The 20975-nt window shown below is 41.4% G+C and overlaps 1 protein-coding gene across 2 annotated transcripts in view; it reads left to right on the top strand.

Moving 5' to 3' along the window:
* NARS2 (asparaginyl-tRNA synthetase 2, mitochondrial) overlaps positions 1 to 19690 on the top strand; it is a 49090-nt gene extending 29400 nt beyond the window's left edge. For both annotated transcript variants that reach the window (XM_084227235.1, XM_084227236.1), the window contains 7 exons: positions 6332 to 6430; positions 6892 to 6929; positions 8680 to 8746; positions 10241 to 10378; positions 11487 to 11584; positions 13181 to 13207; positions 19014 to 19690. In XM_084227235.1, coding sequence (XP_084083361.1) covers positions 6332 to 6430; positions 6892 to 6929; positions 8680 to 8746; positions 10241 to 10378; positions 11487 to 11584; positions 13181 to 13207; positions 19014 to 19158 — 612 coding nt within the window. In that variant the 3' untranslated portion in view covers positions 19159 to 19690. The remainder of the gene's footprint in view (positions 1 to 6331; positions 6431 to 6891; positions 6930 to 8679; positions 8747 to 10240; positions 10379 to 11486; positions 11585 to 13180; positions 13208 to 19013) is intronic.
* The last annotated feature ends 1285 nt before the right edge of the window (positions 19691 to 20975 follow it).

Below are 20975 nucleotides of genomic sequence, written 5' to 3'. Positions count from 1 at the left end.
GGTTGCACAGGTATTTCCCAAGGAGGAGGGTTTGCTCAGCAGAGGTGAGGCTATAGAGAGGATTTGGAAGGGAAGATATAGATGCACACAGCCCTCATCTGAATGGGAAGCTCCACAGTTGCTGTATTGCCAGGGAATGTAAATGTGCTTGGCTAGTGCTAATGAGTGGCACTCTGGCTTTCAAAATGTTCAGCACCTTTCCACTGAGTGAGCAGTGTTTAGGCAGTGTGCTCTGTAAAGGCCTCCTTGGAATCTGCATTGAAATCTGAAGAAGAAACAACAGTTTGTGGCATACACTGTTCACTGTGGCTTTAGCAGAAGACTGGAGGAAATCCTTAGTCAGCTGGTTTTTGATTTTTCAGGATTGACTTCTCAGATGCAGTTTAACCACATGATGGATGCCTATACACCTTACTAGTCTCAGCATAAGCCAGCTTATACCCAGTAGGACTTGTATGTAAACATACACACACTCGCTCATTTATCAGATAAGCGCTGTGGAAAGTGATTGAAAAAATAACGTTATAAAGAAAAACACCTGAGGCACTGGCTACAGATTTATAAAATAACATCCAGGTGGTGGTTTCTTCAGCATGGGTCATAAACAGTGCTGAACCAGCGTGGCCTGAGAGCACAGTTGCTGTGCTTTGTGTGCTGCCTCTTAATCTGGGATGTCTGCATGACATTGGGCTGTGTGGACTGATCCACTGGGAGTCTGTGCTCCATCATGAATAGCATCCTGCTCTTTCTTTTGTCTCTCATTTTCTCCACAGCTTTGTGTATTCTTAGAGCACAGCCTGTGTGTATGTACACACCTTAATTCCTGAGCCCCCTTGTTTCTCTAGGTAATCAGTAGTCAATTGAAATTTTTATTACTTTTATCTAGTATAGTAAGCAGGGTCTTCTGTTGGGTGGTGTTTGAGCCCTTCAACACAGAATCAACATACCTTGTGCAGAAAACCTTAATTTCCTGAGTTTTGAAGTATAAACAGCCAGTTCAGACAATTCAGAGAATTAGATTTGAGAACTGTTCTGGAATTTGTAAGGCTTTTATTTGTAGAGAAAGGAGGAACTTTCCCTCTCAATATTTCCTTTGTTGTTACTAAGTATCTTGTGAAATTTCAGCTTGTGCTCTCTTTAAATCTTCCCTCTATCCTTTTCCTATAACAGAAAGTCTCCTAGCAGCTATTATTTTGCATTTCTCATAGTGAGTATGTATTGCAACAGGCTTAATTTTGTGGTGTTCTTACTTGGGGAAGTGGAGTTCCCACATTGTTTATTTTTAAACCATTGAGCAACCTCTCTTACTACAAAACAAACAAAAAAATCCAATAACAGAAAACTCTGCTAGTTGCTCTGAAACCTAAGCGTCTCTCCTGGTGTAACTGACTTAAATTCAGTGTTCTCTTATGTATCTGCCCATCGGGTATTTTGTCTTTTTGTTGTCATCTGCAAGTTCTTTATTCAGTGAAAAACGCCCAGTTGAAAGCCTTCAGGGCTCTTGGCCATGGTTATTATCTGAACTTTGTCCTCACATAAGGAGCTGGATTGTTAAAAATTTATTTTTAAAATTGCTATTGGACATTTGGACTAAGTATCTCTCACTTGAGCAAATTACTGTGCTGGGAATACTCAGCTTCTTCAGGGACATCTTGAAGTATTTGCTTAGACACCATTAAAGAGCCTTGCTACAAAGATGTGCTTGTTTACCATTCACTGGTGAGGCTTGAGATCTTTCAGCCAAAGCTCCAAAAGAAACACAGTTTTCATTATGAAATAAAAGGAATAAAAAGGAGATTTAATAACCAAGCTACATGTATTTGGGAACAAAGGGCCTGAAGTCTTAGAGCAGCGGCCTTTTTTCCCCTCTGTAATTGCACAGAGTAGTGCTCAGTTATTCCTAAATTAGTAGCACAGTTCTTGTGAAGTCTCATGTGTCTTAATCATGCAATCTAAATTTCTGTTCTGTGCCAAAATGTGTTTTAGTGCTACAAAGAAGCTTCGACTCTCACAGTACTGGTTTCACAATACTTTCTGTGGAAAGTCCCGTGTGCTCAGTGCAGAACTTCTCGCTGCATGGCTGGGTGGTAGTATTTCTGCTTTGCTGTACAGGGTACATGTAAGGGTATCTAAGGAGGGACCTCTTTGCTCCTCCAAAATGGATGAGAAAAAGAAAGATTTAGAAAAATGTCAGATAGGAGAAGAGGTACAGTTGTGGAAGTGTCTGGACCCCCTAGAGCCAGCAGCACCCCAGTACCTGAATTGGTGATCCAAGATCTCCAGTTTTCTTTGTCCTCTGAGATGCCTGTTATCACTCTCTCCCTCTCTCTTCAATGCTGTGTCATGTAGTTGTATTTGTAGGCCATTATCTTCTATTTTTCATTCCACTGTATCAGCAGTGCAGTATATTTAAAGGATCCCACTTCACTCATGACACTAATGGAGTCTCAAAGAGGCCATATGATACAGTTATTACTGAATTTCATCAAAAGCACATACAAAGCCGCGCTAAAAACGGCATTATTTAGGCTGTAAAGTTAGGAAATGCAAGAAGGAAGTTTTCCTGAGGGCATTGTCAGTTTATGCATAGTGTTAGTCTTCCTTAACAAGATTATATCCTAGCACTACTGTCTCTTTAAGGGATGGAGAATATTTCTCTTTAAGATGGGGCATACAATTTAACACTCAGTATTTGAGCTGTATCCTGAGGGCAGGAGTATTGTCTTCCACTGGTTATGTACTTCATCAAAATTAATTTGCTGTCATTATGGCCTAGTGACATGGAGCATTATTACCTCTATTTTACAGAGGGGAGTTCAGGCATGAAATGAAATCAGGTACCCTTTCTGGGTGTCAGCTTTAGAGAGCATAGATCTAAAACAGGTATGTGATTTGATTTCCAGACTAGTTTTCACTCAACATTCTGTCTTCAGTACCAAGTCTGAGGCACTTGGGCAGGTCTGACTGCAGTGTTGAGGGAGCAACCACTGGTAATCACATGAGAAGGGTTTGTTCTAAGAGCTTTGCACCCTAAGAGTTTTACAACACTCTTTAGGGACATTGGGCTGTCTGCAGGACTGCAGGTTCCATGTCTGAAGTGGTATCCGGCTGCCATGGCTCAAGCTTGTTCTCTTCCTCGACTTTTATCAGCATTCGGCTTCAATGGCCAGGGGAGCAGTGGTCTGGCAGGCAAGTCTCTTTACTTGCACAGCAACAGCATCTCTCCAAAATGGGGCCTGAGCTTTTGGCTGTATTGCTGGGAGGGGATTTTATGACCAAGATCAGATGTGAATCCTCCGCTCTGTGTGTATGTGCACATGTAGAGTGGGTGTGAGCAAGCATGGAGGCAACAACAGTGGTCCACTAGTGAATGTTTCATGGTGTGAGCAAGCATGGAGGCAACAACAGTGGTCCACTAGTGAATGTTTCATATGTAAGGAGCCTGTGATCTATACTGCATCTATATGCATGGCCCAGGTAAATGCATACATAAAAATCCTCCTGGCAGGTCATGTGATTTTTCTTATGTAATCTTTCTTACATAATAAAGATGATGATTTGAACCTTTCTTGGAGTGCACAGCACCTTCAGTTGCTTCTGCTGAATTTTACTGGTGTTTTATTGATGATTTGCTCTGTTTCAACTCTGGTCATAATGTTATTTGGGAAGAGGATAAGTTGCAGTATCAAAAGATCCAGGGTAAAATTAAGCAATACCCTTGGGAGCTGCTCCTAATCAAAATTGAGCTGTTAACCATTAAACAACAGAGCAACATTGGGAAAGGCCAGTGTTGATATTGATGTAGTTTCAAACATGAACATCAAAAGAGAAAGGCTAAAAGGGTTGAGGGAGGGGAGAAAGCTTTAACCTCTGTCCTCCTTGCTTGCCCCTCTACCAGCACAGTTTCCACACCACCATTGTGAAGCAACCACATTATTGGGCCTCTGGGACATCCAGAGTCCCACCTCTGAGATGAGCTACTTGCTGTTATTCCAGTGCCTTTTTTCCCCCTGTAAGTCTCCTGTCAAGCATGTTTCTTTCAGAATATGTTCAAACCAATCACTTCACCTATATCTCACACTAATGTGTTCCCTTAAACCAGCAAGCCAGTGATTACACTTCTCCACTCATTTTTCCTATAGCCTAATGAAGGACCTATAGTCCTTCATTATGCTATGTGCTCAAAGACATAAATTCTCAGTTTGAGAGTTCTTTTTCCTCCTTTTTTTTTTCCATCTACTGTTTGTGCCTAGTACTTGTTTGGCATTAATAAGAGCAGTGAGGAGGCCAGTGTATGACCCACGTGTCTGCCTTTTTTGCCAGAATAAAACCTCAGTCTCAAACCTGGAAATATTTCTCAGATTGTTTTTCCCATACCACCCACATCTTTTTTCCACAAGAGGAAGCTGCTTATGTTGAATGCTGTGGGAACCTAATTGTTACTTTATCGCACAGTGAGGAAAAAAAGTGCTAATTAAACAACATGCCTTTCCAAAACCAGATGATACTTTCATTTTCTAGAAAGAGGAAGCTTAATGTAAAATCCCTTCGTCTCTGCCTGGTGAAACCAGATGAATTGCTAAGAAGTTTTCTAATTTCATTTGCATAAGCCTTTTTCTAGCTACTTTGAAGAAAGTTCAAAGCTGACTGTTTGGTTATTTGCCACTCAGCAGCAGGAATGCTGGCTTTTCATTTCCTCTGTGTTTGAGTACCAGGAGGCGTAAAACTGTTCATCTGCATATGATAATGCTGTTCCCTTATTTGCATCTTCCCTTTTTTTAAAAGGAGAGCCCAGGTTGATGCAGGAGTCTTGAGTCTGAGTTTGGCTCAGAGCAGTCCAAATGGACTGCTTTACCAGCTCCACTAGGCTGGTGGGATGCAGAGTTGTTCACCAGCACTGAGCAGTGCTTCAGCAGCTTGGGGCAGGTGTGGAGGATGTTCATCTAAGCATAAGTTTGAACAACATGCCTGAAATCTCATCTTGGCTATGTCAGTAGTCCAGCTGCTTTGTTTCTGTGCCTTGTGTTCCTCTTACCCTGTGAGATGTGGTTCCTTGTAAGGCATAGACCTACTGCTTCTTCTTGAGGTCTGCTGACTGTTCTTTCCACAGGTTCATCTTTCCACAGTCACAGGCTTTGTGGTGTCTAGGGGCTGCTGCTCACCTAGATAGTGGAGACTTCAGTTCTCTCAACTCTGCAATTAATGAAGCAGTTGTTACACTCACAAAAAAACCCCAAACAACAAACAAACAACAACAACAACAACAAAAAAAAACCACACCAGAAATCTACAACCAACCAGGAATGTGCCAGAACTTTGAGATGCGCTTTGTTAGGAAAAACCTCGTACCATCCCAGGCTGAGATGACATGCAGCCCCAGCTGCATTGCTCTGTTTTGACAAAGAAAATAAGAATAGGAGGGTGATTTTGAATAAGAGGTGGGATGATCAGTTGATACCACAGGTGTCAACTACCTGCTTTGTGCTGGTGTAAGACTACAGGGAGCCATGGGAACTCTTAGACTGCGCAACAGCAAGTGTCTTGGATGGTCTGCTTTGCTTAACCAAAAGAGAAAGTGACTCTTAAAACGGGTTGATGAAAATGCAGCAGCATCCCATGTGGGGGCTTTTAATGGCATTTTAATTTCTTAATGAGTGAAGCCAGTTTTACTGGATAAGTATATCCAAATTGGATGATAATGTCGTTTAGTTAATCCACATTCGTTTAGGGAAATGGAACCACATCTTTTTAGTTTCTCAAACATCTCTGCATTGATGTGTCCTTCGCTTTAGCTCTCTACTCATCTTGTACATGTTCATTTGCTCTTACTGCAGAGTCTCTCTAGCTGAGAACTGTTGGATGGGCTTTCTCTACACACTGCATGTTTATTCTCTTTCCTTCAGTTTTGCCTTTTCTAACAACAAAGCATAAATCCAGACTTGCTCATTACTGGACAGATACCTCACTAAGAATTAATCTGAGACCAGACCCACAAATGGTTGTAACATGCGTGTGTCTAGCCAGGGTTGCTGCTTGAATACTTAGCTGTGACTTTTTTTCACTGGAGATACCTGACTGAAGATACCGACTCCATCAGCCAACATTGAAACACTAAACCCATAGCAAAAATCAAGGTTCCAGACCTCTTCAGCTACTAAACAAGCCTGCTGATTAGGAGTATTAGTGAGGTGGTTCCCTCTTAAGTAGTCTGGCCCTGCAGAAGCACAGAAACTTCTTCTGTACTCTTTGGCTGATGTGTACCATGTTTCATTTATAGTCTGGGACACCTAAGCAATGTTCATTTTTCATGCATTTCTTTTTTCTCTATTAGGTTATGGAAGATCTTTTCAAGACGGTGACAAGCACTGTGCTCTCCAAATGTCCTCATGATGTTGAACTTTTTCATAAATACATAGCTCCTGCACAGAAGGTAATGCATGTGACAGGAAAGAACTGCAATCCTGCCATGTGTTTTGAGGGTTCTTTGCGGCTATAGGAAGGCTTAATTTTTTTCTTTTTTTTCTTTTTTTTCCTTTTCTTTCTTTTTTTTTTTTTTTTTTTGTTACTGTGTTGTCCTGTGAAAACTGTGAAAAGCTAAATATCAGCTTAAGTGATTGTTCAGGCCAACAGAGAAAGGACACACAACTTTCTGTGGCTGGTAGCAAGTGTGGTAGAACTGTAGTTGTCACTTCATCTTGTAGCCTCTGAATCATCAGCTTCAATAATTGGGTACTGTTTTGGCATTGAATAGCCAGGAGTGGATTTTGACCCATATCTAGATCAGAATGCAGTCCTACAAATTACAAAATAGAGGGAAGTCACTTTCCTGAGTTTGCCCCTGAACCATAAAGGGTAGCTTTACATGTTTATGTTTTTCTTGTTTTGACCAAGGGCAGGTTGGAACAAATACTGAAGCACAAATTTATGATGTAAGTACTATTTCAAAATGATCTTGCTTTTGGGGAAAGAGGGCTTTTGGGGAAAGAGTTCCTATTTTGTGTATGTTCTTTTTCTTTCACAACTCAATGTCTTCTGGGTTAGCATAATGTCTCCGAAAGAGCATGAGCTGCAGTTCCCTTTTACTGTTTGCAAGGCATGCCCTTTCAGCTCTGCATGAGACTGACACCTGAATCTGCTGGCCTTTGGCTTTTGCTCCCCTGGACAAGATCCTCAAAAGTATTCTCCTTCCAGCATGTGCCTGCACATTGGCTGCTCACAGTCCTGCTTGGTTTTGGCTTTGATGCTCTGCTTTCATTCACACTTTCACTCCAGTGGCTCTCTTTTTTATCAAAGTATGATATGATATTTAACAATCCCAATTGGTTTTCTATTCCCAATTGATTGTGTAGCTCCTAATTCCAATTCTCTTTGTGCTAAGAAGCTGAAGGCTTTGGGTTTCCCTCACTGACCCCCGAGAGTGCCACATCCTCCCTACTCCTCTTGTCTCTTCAAATGGGGGAGCCCTCCATTTATCCCACAGAACATTGTAGGGCTGCTCATCCCAGCGCTGGTTATCTTGTTAAGCAGCTACAGCCACACCTGGGCAACAGGATCATGATGGATCCCCCCTGTGCCTCTGCCTGCAGGAGCACCATGGGAGTCCTCAGTGAAGTTAGCACCTCCCAATTTCAGTCCTCTCTTTGGACCTAACTGGTACTCCTGAAAGGACAAAGTTGCACTCAGCTTCTCCCATGCTCCAAGGAAAAGGAGAGAGACAGACCATCTCTTTCTCCCTCTCTGTCTGTCTCTCCATCAGCTGCTGGCAGATCTGGGCCATTTCTGGCTTACATACATTGGTTACAAGTGTTGAACCTGTGCCAGTGATACACCTCATTTGGTCTGTGGCCTCACATAACCCAAACATGTGGAGCAATATATTCCTTCCTCCAGAAGCCTTCCCTGTTTTAATGAAGCCTTGTAATGGGGTGTAAAGAGCTTGTGCTCCTTAGGGAGTTCAGTTTTAAATTGGATTAGCCAGTGATAGAAAGATGAAATTATTGTGATCATGTTGTTCTTTTCTTCTCTCTGTCCAAAACATTTGGCTTGGTACATTATCTTCCATTGAGTCTTGATTTCCAGTTACCAAACCTGGAGCATTGTTCACTGCACTTTTTGTGTTTGCTTTGCCATGATGCTATTCTTTTGTGCTGGTGGAAATTGGTGGAGAATCTGCTCTCAGATCTGCCAGAGAAGTAGAGAAACATTGCTGCACATAAATCTCATGGTTTTTTAAGTAAAGTGGAAACATTTGAGCTACAAGCCCTTTTGCACCCTGGGCTGTTATTTTTGTCTAACACACCCTGGACTAGAGCTATGTTTTTGTAGCTATACTGATGAGGACATATTGTTTTCTTTTAAAAAATCCACCCATTTCTATGAAGCAATTCCCTGCAGAGCTCACTCCTAACTAAAATGCAATATTGCAATAATGCAGAAGTGTTGAGAGCTTAGCACTTCCTGCCCTGCATGTAGCTGAAGCACAGGAAAACATAGGATTCTTGCCATATTAAATGCTTTTTGGTTCCTGTCCAAAGAAGCATTGCTGGGAAGTCTGACATTACACACAAGTTGGCATGGTGGTGGGGAAATGCCTCCTTAATTTTCCAGCATGGCGCTTAGCCAGAAAACTTTGTTGTTCCTTTCGTAGTTATCTTCAAGACTTTTTTCTTCCTCTTGCAGAATTTCCTACAGTGAAGCAGTGGAAATTTTGAAGCAAGCTCCTCAGACTTTCACTTTCAAGCCAGAGGTAGGTCATTGCCAGCTGGTTTGTCCCTCCGCAGAGCCTGAACTTTGTAGAATCTCCCTTCTCTCCCTCTGTCTCTCTCTGATACCACAAGAGTTGTTATTTTGCACAGATTATCTGCCTCCTGGGGTGTTTTGTTTGCTGGGTTGTAAATCCAGTGTAACTTTTGCCCTTTGTGGTTGAAATGGGAGCAATACAAGGACTGAGATGTGTAGCAGGAGAACATGTAACACTTGCAGGGAAGGAAGTGATGAGATTGCAGTTGAAGGACCAAGACTTCAGCAAAAGGCACTTCTCTTTCCTGTATGTGAGTAGTGCTGAGAGTGTTGCAGATTCAGTAGCAATCATCTAAGAAGAGTTGCTGTAATAGTTCTCAAGAAAAGGAAAGATAAGAGGATAGCACCCAAAGTTTGACAAGGATTAATAAACCAATACCATGTGGAAATACCATGTAATCTAGATGTAGAGCATCGGTGTTGACTGGGAAAAAGAGTAACGTGCTAGTCTTTCTAAAGCTATGAGATTATGGTTTTCTAAAAATCATATTTTGCCCAATTTCAAACACACACCCACTCCAGTATGGGACAGCATTTGTGGTGGTGCTCATCTTATGTCTATATTGTTTAATCAGTATCTCATTATGATACTTCAATGAAAATAACCCTCTGAAGGCTGAAGCCACCCTCATAGCTAGTTGGGTAACTGTCTCATCTCTGTGCACAAGTGGGTGTAGAACCTCAAATCTTTTCTCTGTACTACCTGGATCTGAGACAGCAAACTTGGGATATTTTAGTATGAAGAGAGTCTGGGGGAGGTCTGTTCCTCTCTTCCCCTTCCATTTCCCTGATATTCTTTGCATGTCCTATAAATGGATTGGGGGTCTCAAGTCAAAAGCCACAGGATTTATAACATTCCTGGAAAAATGGAAAAGTGAAGGGCATTGCAAATGTCCGTGGTTTCTGATAACAAAGAAGGTTAATAGGGTGCTAGGTTTTCTCAAGTGAGAATTAATGTAGCATGTAACAGGACACAGCAGGGAAGAGAGTAATCAGCCTAGGAAAGCTGCTTTCTATACACCAGAGGTAATACTGGAATAAGGCTGGTTGGCTGGGTCAAGTAAGCTGGCTTTGGAGATGTGCCTGTTTTCCTTTAGATATGAGCATGTGGTTTGAGGTTTTTGGGGTTGGGTTTTTGTTTTTTTTTTTTTGCTTGTTTTGGGTTTTCTGATTTGATACCAGATGCTTGGGCCTGATGCAGGAATGATCTGGCTCTGTTCTGTTAAGTTAAATCATATTATTTTACATGCTTTGCTCTGCCTGACTACTTGTGAAACTGTCTATTTCCCAGTGACCTGTATGAGAAGTGCTTTGCTTGGTTTCATGTTATTCAAAGCAGCACGTGTGCAAGAGGATCTATGTGCAGGGATTTTGCTGGGTCTCTTGCCATGGGCAAGAGGCACCAAAGCAGATTCCCAGGCCCCTTTTGCTGTCCTTACAGTGGGGCTGTGACCTCCAAACAGAACATGAGAAGTACCTGGTGAAGCACTGTGGGGAGGTTCCTGTGTTTGTGGTTAACTATCCATACGACCTCAAACCTTTCTACATGCGAGACAATGAAGATGGACCTCAACACACGGTGAGTCCATGGGTCACACTTCCACCACTTTTTGTGTAGTAGGAATATGTCTTGGCCTACTGATAGACATCATCTGCTGGGGCTGCTCCCAAGAAGTTCAAGATAAGATGTGACCATCAGGTGATCCTGTCCATTTTTTTTCCTGTTGTAGAAGAAAATACCCAAAGTGGAAACAACAGGAGGATGAAGATTCAGGGGTTGGGGCAGTGTTAACTTGTTGCTTAAATTACTTAAGCTAAGTTTGCCATAGTTTATTTCTTTTCCTGGTAAACTTCTGTACTATTAAGTGAAAGGCCTAGAATTGGATGGCTCCAAGTAGTCTGTGATTCTCTTGTCATCCAAATGTAGCATCCATGTAATGCTCAAATAGCAGATGGGCAGAAGAAATAAGCTCTTTATCAAGTCTCATGCCTTAAAATTGTGATTTCTCACTGAATTGAGACAACCTGAAGCATTGCTTCTGCTAAAAAGAGCAACAACACCGCCATGCACCAATGTGTCTTCAGTGGCTTTGATTCTAGCAACATTTCAGCTGCGGGATAAGAAAACTAACCCTAGAAGACAAACCAGAGAAGACATTCAGCCCACACGTAGCAGCCTAAGTGTTAACACTTGGATCCTAACACTTGGATCCAGCTCATGAGTGCCATTGCTACCATATCCATTAGAACTGGTTATAGGAATGGGGATAGATAGGGCTGAACACAAGCAACAGCGTCAGAGCAGGGAGTCAGGGCTTCAGAAAGCTTGCCCACGTGTCCTTGCCTTTTTGTGAGCTGCTGTTGGTTTCTTTATAACCCCACACAGGTTGTCACCAGAGTAACTTTGTGACATTCAGTTCAAACCACTTGCAGTAGATGTCCTCAGTCTGAGACATCACTGCTTTCATTTAGGTTTTCTGTAAATTTCTGATGTTTATCCTTGCAAAATTTCCTCCCAGCCTTCTCCTCTCAACAAAAGACTTTTCAAGTATGTGCAAATCCTTACCTAAATGTCCTGGACTCTGGAAGAATCACAGTAGGGTTTTACAAAAAAACATCAGTGTTAACTTCTGCTAGTCACTCTGTGGCTATGTGGCATGACTTCAATTAGTTTTCTGTGTTTGAAGGTTGCAGCTGTTGATCTCCTTGTACCAGGAGTAGGGGAGTTGTGTGGCGGCAGCTTGAGAGAGGAGCGACTGCCCTTCCTTGAATCACGCTTACAGAGGTATGGAAAATCCGCAGATGCCAGGAAACTAGCCTGAGCAGGAGAGTGTTTTAGCAGCTCTTTGTGGTTGGCAAGACAGAGGAGTGGAAGGCCAGATAATAGTATTTAAAATAAGCCTATTTTTGTCTTTGTGATATATATTTATTTGAGTAGGTGACTGCAAACTGGTGAAGAAGTTCTTGTGCTTCTGTCATAGGTGTGCAAAGCGGCTCTGTTTTAGCTCATCAGAGAAGAAAAGTTTTCTTTGTGCTGAGAGGCCAGGGCAGCAGAGTGCCTCAGCTCTGCTGCAACTGTCTGGAACAGGGTCTGCTGTGGGACACTTAATTCTTTTTTTTAGTTTTTGTGGCTGAAAGTGGATTATGAAGGTGGAAGTTGTCACATATACAGAACTTAGATATCTGTCATCACGTTGTGTAACTGAGAGATTGCATTTTTGGTCAGAAGCTTTGCCAGTTGTGATGCAGCTGGCCTCAGTGACTGGCCTGATTTCAGAGAATATGGCTCTTTGCTAATAGTTTCATGGGAAGCTTCACTGGAACTGCTCAAGACCTGTACTGTGTCACAGGGGCTCCTCTTTCCCTGCTGCCTTAGTTTGCATCTTGTTACTTTTGGTAATTTTAGGCTAACTTCAATGTCAGAATATCAAAGCTGCTTTTTAGTTAATAATTGACATTATGTATTGGGTAATTCTCCATAGACAGTTGTTCTCTGGATCCTATCTGATTTTTCAAAAATTTTGTAGAATCAGAAAATGGTTTGGGTTGGAAGGTACCTTAAAGACCATCTAGTTCCAGCCCTGCTGCCATGAGCAGGGACACCTTCCATGAGATCAGGTTGTGCAAAGTCCCATCCAGCATTTGAACACTTAGGTTTGGGCCAGTCATGCACTTGGGCAAAGCAATATTGGGGGAAGGCTAATCCCAGAGTAGCATCATTTGCGCACTGGGAATTAATTTGTTGCTTAAATTAGCCACATGCTCACACAGATATATCTAGTCAGTGAAGAAGAGCAAAATCTACTTCAGCATAATGAATCCAAAAGGCACCAGGCAATTAAAATCACCAGAACATTAATTCTCAGTTGTTAGTGTAGGATGATGATATTCCCTGTGCTTCCTGCTGCTCTCCCTGTAAGCCCTCTGAAGCAGGCATGCTTCAACTCCTGTAAAGTACAATGTTGCCTGCTGCATTTTTTCAGTCAAAACTTTCTGCCAGTATCTGAGTCCACAGTGCTTAGGAGGAGGGTCCATGTGGAGTTCGAAGCCAGACTTTCTTGTTTGTCAGGAAAGTTATAGAAAGCATTTCAAGGTACGAATGGGGTGTGTATCACACCTCCTTTCACATGTTTTTCTCAATTTTGAGTCCTCGGGATTTGGTTTTGTTAAGTCCAAATACTTTAGACCTTTAAATTCTATTTCCTGCAGAACCAGCATAATCTTAGAGAGAAAAAACAGGATTCTTGTCTTCTTATGCATGCTTCATACAACAGTTCACCAGGTTTTCCGTTTTTTAGTAGCATGCTCGTCCAGGCAAGTGCTGCTTGTGCAGAATAATTCTGTTCCTTTACTTACAAGGGATTTTCTTTTTGTTTCACAGATTAGGACTCACAGATGCCTATCAATGGTAAGATGCCACCTTGCTCTCCAAGCTCTTTTTCTTCTTTTGATACTTATTTAAGCAACTGGGGTTTTGTCAGTTTTCTTTTTTTGTTTCTTTGTTTTGGTTGGTTCTGAGGGAACAATTTTTTGGCCCTGTTGCGCTGCCATCACTGCCAGTCTAAATGAAATAGCCAATTCATTTAAACAAAGTTTAATCTAATGCTACTTAGTTTATGCATCCAATTTGTCCACTCACAGCACAGGTTATTCCTCTCAGGATTGCATGAGGTGGATTAATTTATAACCCATAATGATTTTTGATATTAAATCATTAGGCTGTGTTGGAAGCTGGGTCAATTCTGACCACCATGCATGAGATAAACAGGTTACAGAACCACAGCAATTTGTGACCTTTAAGAGGTCCATGAATAACTCCCTTTGCAATTGACAGAGCAATTAGGTCGAAAAATCTTCTCTAACAAAGCAGTTAAAGCAATTAAAACTGTCCTCCTAAAGAGACAGGTCAACCTTTGAATTAACAGTTTAACCCGTTAAAACGACAGAAGGTTTTTAGTGTTTCTTGGTATGTACTTCATCACAGCTACTGAGAGAGTGGTAGTGCAGAGAATTTTAGGTTTAGAAGAGTATTTTCAAGTATTCTGCAGTATTTGGATTGATCATTAGAAAGGCTGCCTTGAAAAAAAAAAGCAAAGTATGGGTTCTTCATTCTCATCTTCCCACAATATGAAATTACTGAGGAACAGCCCAGTGTATGGCAGATCTCACATCATCCATGTGCAAACAGGGTGAATTTAATTTCTTCCTTTGTTGTTGTAGATGTGGTCCAGAATACACCAGATCCGTTTATCAGAGGGAGGGATTATCCTGAACAGGGTGATAAATTGTGTGGTTAGATGCTGAGATACAGCCCAAGGAAGTCTGGTGTTCAATGGCAGACCCTTCCAGCACTAAGACAGTGCAGCCCTGCCTCATGCTTCCCTTAAAAAAAGATGAAGACATTGTCTGTCACTCATTTGCATTTTCATGTGATATGTAACAATCACACTCTGGAGGCTCTTCCTGCTGTGATCTTGTTTTGGAGACTCTTTCCTCCTTTATTCCCTCCACTCCATCACAGACAATGTAACTTCTGGAGAAGATTAAAGCTGTTGTTACCCCCTGCCTTGGCAGGGTCTGATATCCTAGGAAGGTGCAGGATAGTAGTAATTCTGGATGCTTCTGGAGTGCAATCCAAAATCTGCCAGAATACAGGTAGGCGCCTTGCCAGCATCCAACTTTTCAGTGGAGGTGGCAGGAAAGACTAAAATTAATCTCCTCCAATTTAGTGATTGAATTGAGTCTCCAAAGCTGGCTCACAAACTCCTGGAAGAACAGTTGAGTCATTCCTTTTTAAATATAATATTTGCTGACTTTTGAATGTGATCTCCTTTCAAGTTCCGTAACCATTGCCATATCTCTGATTCTACCTGTTTTATTCCCTCCACCAAGCAAGAGGATATTGTGGGTCTGCTGTTTCTAGGACAGTTTCAGGATTGCCTTGCTCGTGGGTGAATCATAAGGCAGAGGCAACTGATGATCTGAAATACTGCTCTGCTTCTTGCCATTCCTACCTTTTAGGAAGTTTTTCATAAGATAGATAAAGTGACATGGTCAAACTCTATCAGTCTTCTTCAGTACACTACATCTTTCCTGTTAGGCACATTTCTTTCCATATAGAATATGAGTTGAAGTAGTATTTGGCTAGATTTTGTAGTTATTTTATCTTATTTTCACACTTTTTCCTTCAATCTACAATTGATGGAAAATAGCTCAGAACTGTAGATTATGATCTTGGCTAAACTGAGAGATCTGTGGAAATGAGGTGGGAAAGTCAAGTGATGAGGGTACTCTGGGAGTAATTATATATATATATAAAAATTTATTATTATTATTATTATTATTATTATTATTATTATTATTATTATTATTATTATTCCTCCTTCTCTGTGACCAGGCAGTATTAAGTATATTGCCTTGTAAACAGGGAAATTGATCCTGTTTGCAGCCTCCAAGTGCCATCTTCAAAGTAACAAAGCAGGTACTTTGTAAGGTTCCCACAACCATCAGAGTGAGCAGTGTTTCAGACAGTCTTCCTACATGTAAGGCACTGCTTCCTTACTCTGATTATCTTCATGTGCTTCAGTGGAGACAATTGTCTCATACTGAACCCTTTACAGTCCAGGTACTCTTTTGATCTTCTGTTGTAACTGTGGTGAAAGTACACAATAGCAGAGCAGGTGTTGTCTGTTGTCTTCAAGTGGATGTTACTGTGTTTTGTCCCTGCTCCTGCTCTGGATGAAGAAGATTGAGCTGTGTTGGGCTCTTTCACTTCTGGTAATCTTTGAAACTTGAATGTCAGAGTGTTCTGTTGGGTCCTCGTGTGGCAGGGTAAAAGGAGAGTTGGGCTTAGGGAAAAGTAGCACTGATGAGCCACTTGGAGCCCATGGCCAGTGACTACACTCACCTCATCCTTTAACCTTCTTCAGAGTCCAGTGAAAACAGGTAATTCATCACTGTCCTTGGCAGCCACCTGGTCCTGTTACTCTTCCTTGGGAAGAAACTGGAGTGCTGTGCTGGACCAGACAGAGGCAGGCAAAAAATCAGGGGGGTTTTTCTTACACACACACCCAGCAGAATATTCAGTTTCATGGACTATAGTATCTTTGTTCTTTCAGCCTTACTTTTTTCAAACTGGCCACAGAACCTTCAGCATAGCAAGGGGATTGCATAAAAGGTTGAGATTATATTTGTTTTGAAGAGACTGAAAAGAAGACATTCTGTTTATGAATGGTCACAAGGAGAGCACTGCTCTTCACAGTGCCTTGCTGTGCAACACAGGGAGCTCACAATGATGATAAAAGAATATAAATCTTTAAAAGGATGAATGGAAATGTTCTAACATGGCACATAACGAGCTCCTGGAATTCATTGCTGGGGGATGTTGTTATAGCACACACTTTAGTAAGATTCAAATCTCTGAAGATCTACCAGTGCTCAGTCTAGAGCAGGAACACCTGGGCTAGCTGGGGTCACAGAAACTTACTTCTCCTGTGGAATAATGCTGCACAGTCCACCAGTTGCCAATAGAGCGCTCAGCTCCACTCTTAAGTATGAGCTACTGGCAAAAACAGCTAGACTACTTCACTACTCTTTTTGAGGTGAGAAACATCCAATGTCTCTAGACTATTGAATGTAGGAAAACATCAGGGAGCATTTTCCAGCCTAAAGGGATTTTTCTCTTCATCTGCAGGCAGTTACTTTTTCTTTCATCTGTGAAGAATGGAAAATTTCTCAATTCTTCTGCTTCTTCTATGCACAGTCATCAGAAAGGATTCAGAGTCTTGATCCTCAGCACATTTAATTCAATGGACTTTTTCCATTAACTTTGATGGGTTTTGTTTCGCTCCTTTTGCCAAAATGGCTTCTCAAAGTGCTTTGAGATCTACAGATCAAAGTCCTGGATAAGCAAGGGTAGAATTTATTATTATTGTTCATCTGGAAGTATCTGAGTTATTTCATCTTCTTACAATGACTTTATAAACTCTGTTGCCAGCAAAAAGGAAGAGAAGATGCTGGGCTTAGTCTCAACTGCCTTTGCAAAGGCTGATGCACTTACAGACATCATCAGAAAAGTTTGTGCTTTTACTTGTATTCCCAGTTACAGCTAAAGTAGTTACCAGCTGCTTTGGCAGTTCTGCTCAGAACTCCTGAGCTGGGTCAGACTGATGTGCCACAGCCAGCACCTGTATCCCTCACATTTATGAGTGTTTTGTGAGTCACCACCCTCAGCATCAGGTCTGCCCATCACCTTCCTTGCAAACCCTTGCAAAGCTTTGCAGCGGAGCTCCCCAGGAGCAGTTCAGGGTATTTGCAGAGACTCAAGTTCTTCTTAATGCAGTCTGTGTAAAGTGGATAGAGGTGAAGACCACCATGCAGTTGCACAGCCTACATGTTCTTATCCTGAGCATAATCCTCATCACAAGATGTGGGGTGCACACACCAATCCTTAGTAAGCCAAGCTAACACCCAGCAGCACAGAGAGAAAAGCACGTGGGTCCCAGTCATAAGAAAACACGTCCCACTCTTGGGCCTGCTGTTCAGCTTGCAAACTGCACTCTGTGTGTCAATGCTGCGAGGAAGAAGCAAGTTCTGCTTCTCCTTTTGCTCTTTGGGCGGTGGAGGGGAGAGGAAAAACACTGGGGAAGAAAAAACCTCAATACTGGATTGAGTGTAATAAATGGTTTCCCAAATTTTAACTACTGCTAATGAGCTGTAAGGAAAAATAATATTTCATGGTATGAAAGGCATACTGTCAAACTGAGTGACAGGGCAATCTTGCAGCTATAGAATTTGTGGGAGAGTACTCTTATTTTGCAAATAAGGTTGATCATGGGCATTACTTTGTCTTCATTCTGTTAAAATACAGTCTTCAAGCCAAGAAAGATCTCATGTCCAAGCAACTACACACAAATATACATAATGTATATTTTACATATTTATACATATATAAGTACATATACACACAAATATACTATTTCCTTGCAGTTCATTAACAGTGTGTAAAATTTGGGAAGCCATTTACTGCAATCAATCCAATCTTAATTTCTTTCACAGTGTTCTGCCCCCCTCTACTCCACTGCATAAGTAGTAAAACATGTGCATTTATATTTAAGTGCACTTGATTTTTTTTTAACTGCGATGATGAAATATTCATACGCCAAGATTAGAAGCAAGTAATACATCTGGAGTCACTCAATCCCTTACTGGTGCATTTATATAAAGAAGAATAACTTGGTGCCCTCAGCAACCTCAGAAGTGGCCCCACAAATCAATAGAAGCACTGAGATGTTTTTCACTTCTATTAAAATAAAACTGTTTGGGACAATTTATAGCTGCAAATACAGTATCACACCAGCCACAGTCCAGCTGGGAAGTGAGTAACTATAGAAGAACCATCATAATCTTGTTGACACCCATATACTCAGAGTGTCTGCTTCCAAACGTTTTCTGAGTTTTCTGTGCACAACAGGTGCTGTTCTGCAAAATAAAATGTCTTGTTCCAGATCTCATTTTTAGAGAAGATATGTTCAAGGGATTTTTTTCTGGCTTACTATAGAAATAAATGAATCAGTCTATAAGAGTGATTGGGGAAAAAGTAGCAAAAAGCCATCATAATTAGCTTAAAAGAAAAAAAAAAAAAGAGGGAATGTTGAGTAGACATTCCTGTAAGACAGCAGGACCTATTTATGCTTCTAAAGAAATTGCTGGAAATGAAATTACTTACGCTATTGAAAAGCAAACAGAAATTGAAAGAGTTTGCAGGACAGATTTCCACACCAACATGGCAAAGGCTAGACAAGCCTGAGCAGAGAGCTTCACCTCCAGTAGTGGAAGTGCTTTGTGATTCTGTAGGAACCTGGGTTTGTGCCTCTGCTAGGAATATTTTAGGTACTAAAACTACAGAGGTGTTTCCTATATGAGCAGAGAGATGGTGCTCAAGCTGTTCTTTGTTACCCAAATATGTTCTTGCTCCTAAAAAAACATGCTGTAGTGTATTGGCAAATCATAGCTATGCTGGTTTGACTGGGTTTAAACTTGGGGTTTCTGCTAATACAATTCTGCTTCTCCATACCCCTGACCAACACAGAAATCACAGTGGTTAGGGTCAAAGGGAAGTAATTAAGATTGAAAGCAAAACCCTAGATGAAAAGCTCACTTTAATGACATCAGCATAACTGTGCTGCAAATGTAACTGTCTGTTTAAATTACAGGTATCTAGACCTCCGAAAATTTGGATCAGTTCCTCATGGAGGCTTCGGGATGGGGTTTGAACGCTACCTGCAGTACATCTTGGGAGTTGACAATATCAAAGATGTTATTCCTTTCCCCAGGTTTTCTCACTCCTGTCTCCTGTAGCTCAGCAGTTGACTCATGTGGAGAAAACTGCTGGTGTAACTGTGTGTATATAATATACCATGATATGACTGGCTGTGTTTCAGTGGGAAATCAAGGTAATTTTTATATCAATGAAACTCTTGGTCAATTTAATACTGGGTTATTGAAAATAATATATGTTCTGGTGAGATTATGGAAGGACACTGGCAATTAATTTGATAGCAGCTCATGTCTTCAGTGCACTTCAGGAGTATTAATAAATGCCACTTAACTAAAGGCTTATGATTCTCATGAGACTAGTACATGCCATGGAAGTACTGAACAAACACTGAAGGTAGCAGGGGGTTTTATGTGAAATATTAATAAGGAAGTGTGACCTAAAATATTGTCATGGCTGTGATACACTTGCTACTGCTACAGTCAGAAAATGGCTACTGTAAAGCATGATTCTCCCTACTCTGAGTTAAAAGCAAATATTGTTTACCTTGGAAAAATCAGCCAAACCTAGCAAGGAACAATGTCATACTGGAATTGCTGGAGTGAGTTTGTTGAATGACGTTTGATTTTGTGAATCATCAATAAAGATTTACACTGGGTTGTTTTATAACTCTGTATGGCTTCTTCTTTTGTTATAAAACTGTAGCTCTCAGCATGAGAGAGTTTCCTTCAGTGCCTGGTAGAGGTTTCATTTTCTGTATAACCAAATTAGTTGCACAACTTCTGCAGAAGGTATCTGTTTTCTGTCTCCAAGAAAGCACATATTCACAGCAGACAGAAATGTTCAGTTAGATGAGAATTCATTCATTCATCCATCCATCTCTCCAGAGCCAGCTTGCAGTCCATGGTAGGGTTTTGCTGTTGCTTTGCTTTTCTGTTGTTGTTATTGAGAAAATCTCTCGTGTGTTCATCGGACCAAGCAGTTTGGTCTGTATTGTGAAACAACCAACAGATGCTCCCAAGCATTGCTGTGTATTAAGTAATTGCTTATCACTATAGCATCTGAACTCCTTGGCAGTCTCTAATGGGTTTATGCTCTCAGCTTCTCTGCCAGGTAAAGAAATACTCATTTCTGTTTTGAAGTGTTATGGGAAGAGCAAGTGACTTGCCTGAGGCAACTGGAAACCAGTGATTTATTTAGGACTTGAACTGAGGGTTTCCAGCATTCTTCTTCCCTTCCAAATGATCATAATCCAGCAAATTTTCATTTTCATAGTGCTTGCTACTCATAAGCCCACTGTGGCTGGAATATAAACCATGTATATAAAGAGGAAAAGCAAGGTAGTGGCCTTACTGCTGATGAACCCCAAGTATATGGGCACACACTATGAGAAGTGGCTGCAGGACAGCCCTGAAAACTTCTTTTCCAAGTAGATGGAAAAAATTGAAAAACTGTAATCAATTAGCACTGCACTGTAATACTGCAGTCACAGTTCTCTCTGGTAAGGCTGTGTGGTACTGCACCTGCAGCATCTAAAAATACCTGTTTATGTCATGTGGCACCTGCCATGTCTCGGTGTGCTCCATAGCTGGGGTTTTTACCTGTTGTGATCATGCAAGCAACATCACCATGAGGTCATTACTTTGGGGGGTTTCTTGTGTGCACTGAGACATCTCCTGCATATCAAGATGTTTTCATGTCTCCTTCATCCACTTGATTAGGCAGGTGTTAATTGTGCGTTTGCTGGTTTGCATTTCCCAGTACAGCCCTGAGTTGGCAAGTCTGGTTCCACAAAACAGTTCGAGCACCTGCCTTCCCTTTAAAACCACTGAGAAGTTCCCATATCAGACACTGAAGTATCTTCCTGCATTTGGACCATCTCTCCTTTAGTATGGTGTCT

Source organism: Fringilla coelebs, assembly GCF_963513975.1.
Source record: "Fringilla coelebs genome assembly, chromosome: 2".
Classification (NCBI taxonomy): domain Eukaryota; kingdom Metazoa; phylum Chordata; class Aves; order Passeriformes; family Fringillidae; genus Fringilla; species Fringilla coelebs.
The sequence above is the reverse complement of the archived record's forward strand: the minus strand, read 5'-3'. Positions and strand labels throughout refer to the sequence as shown.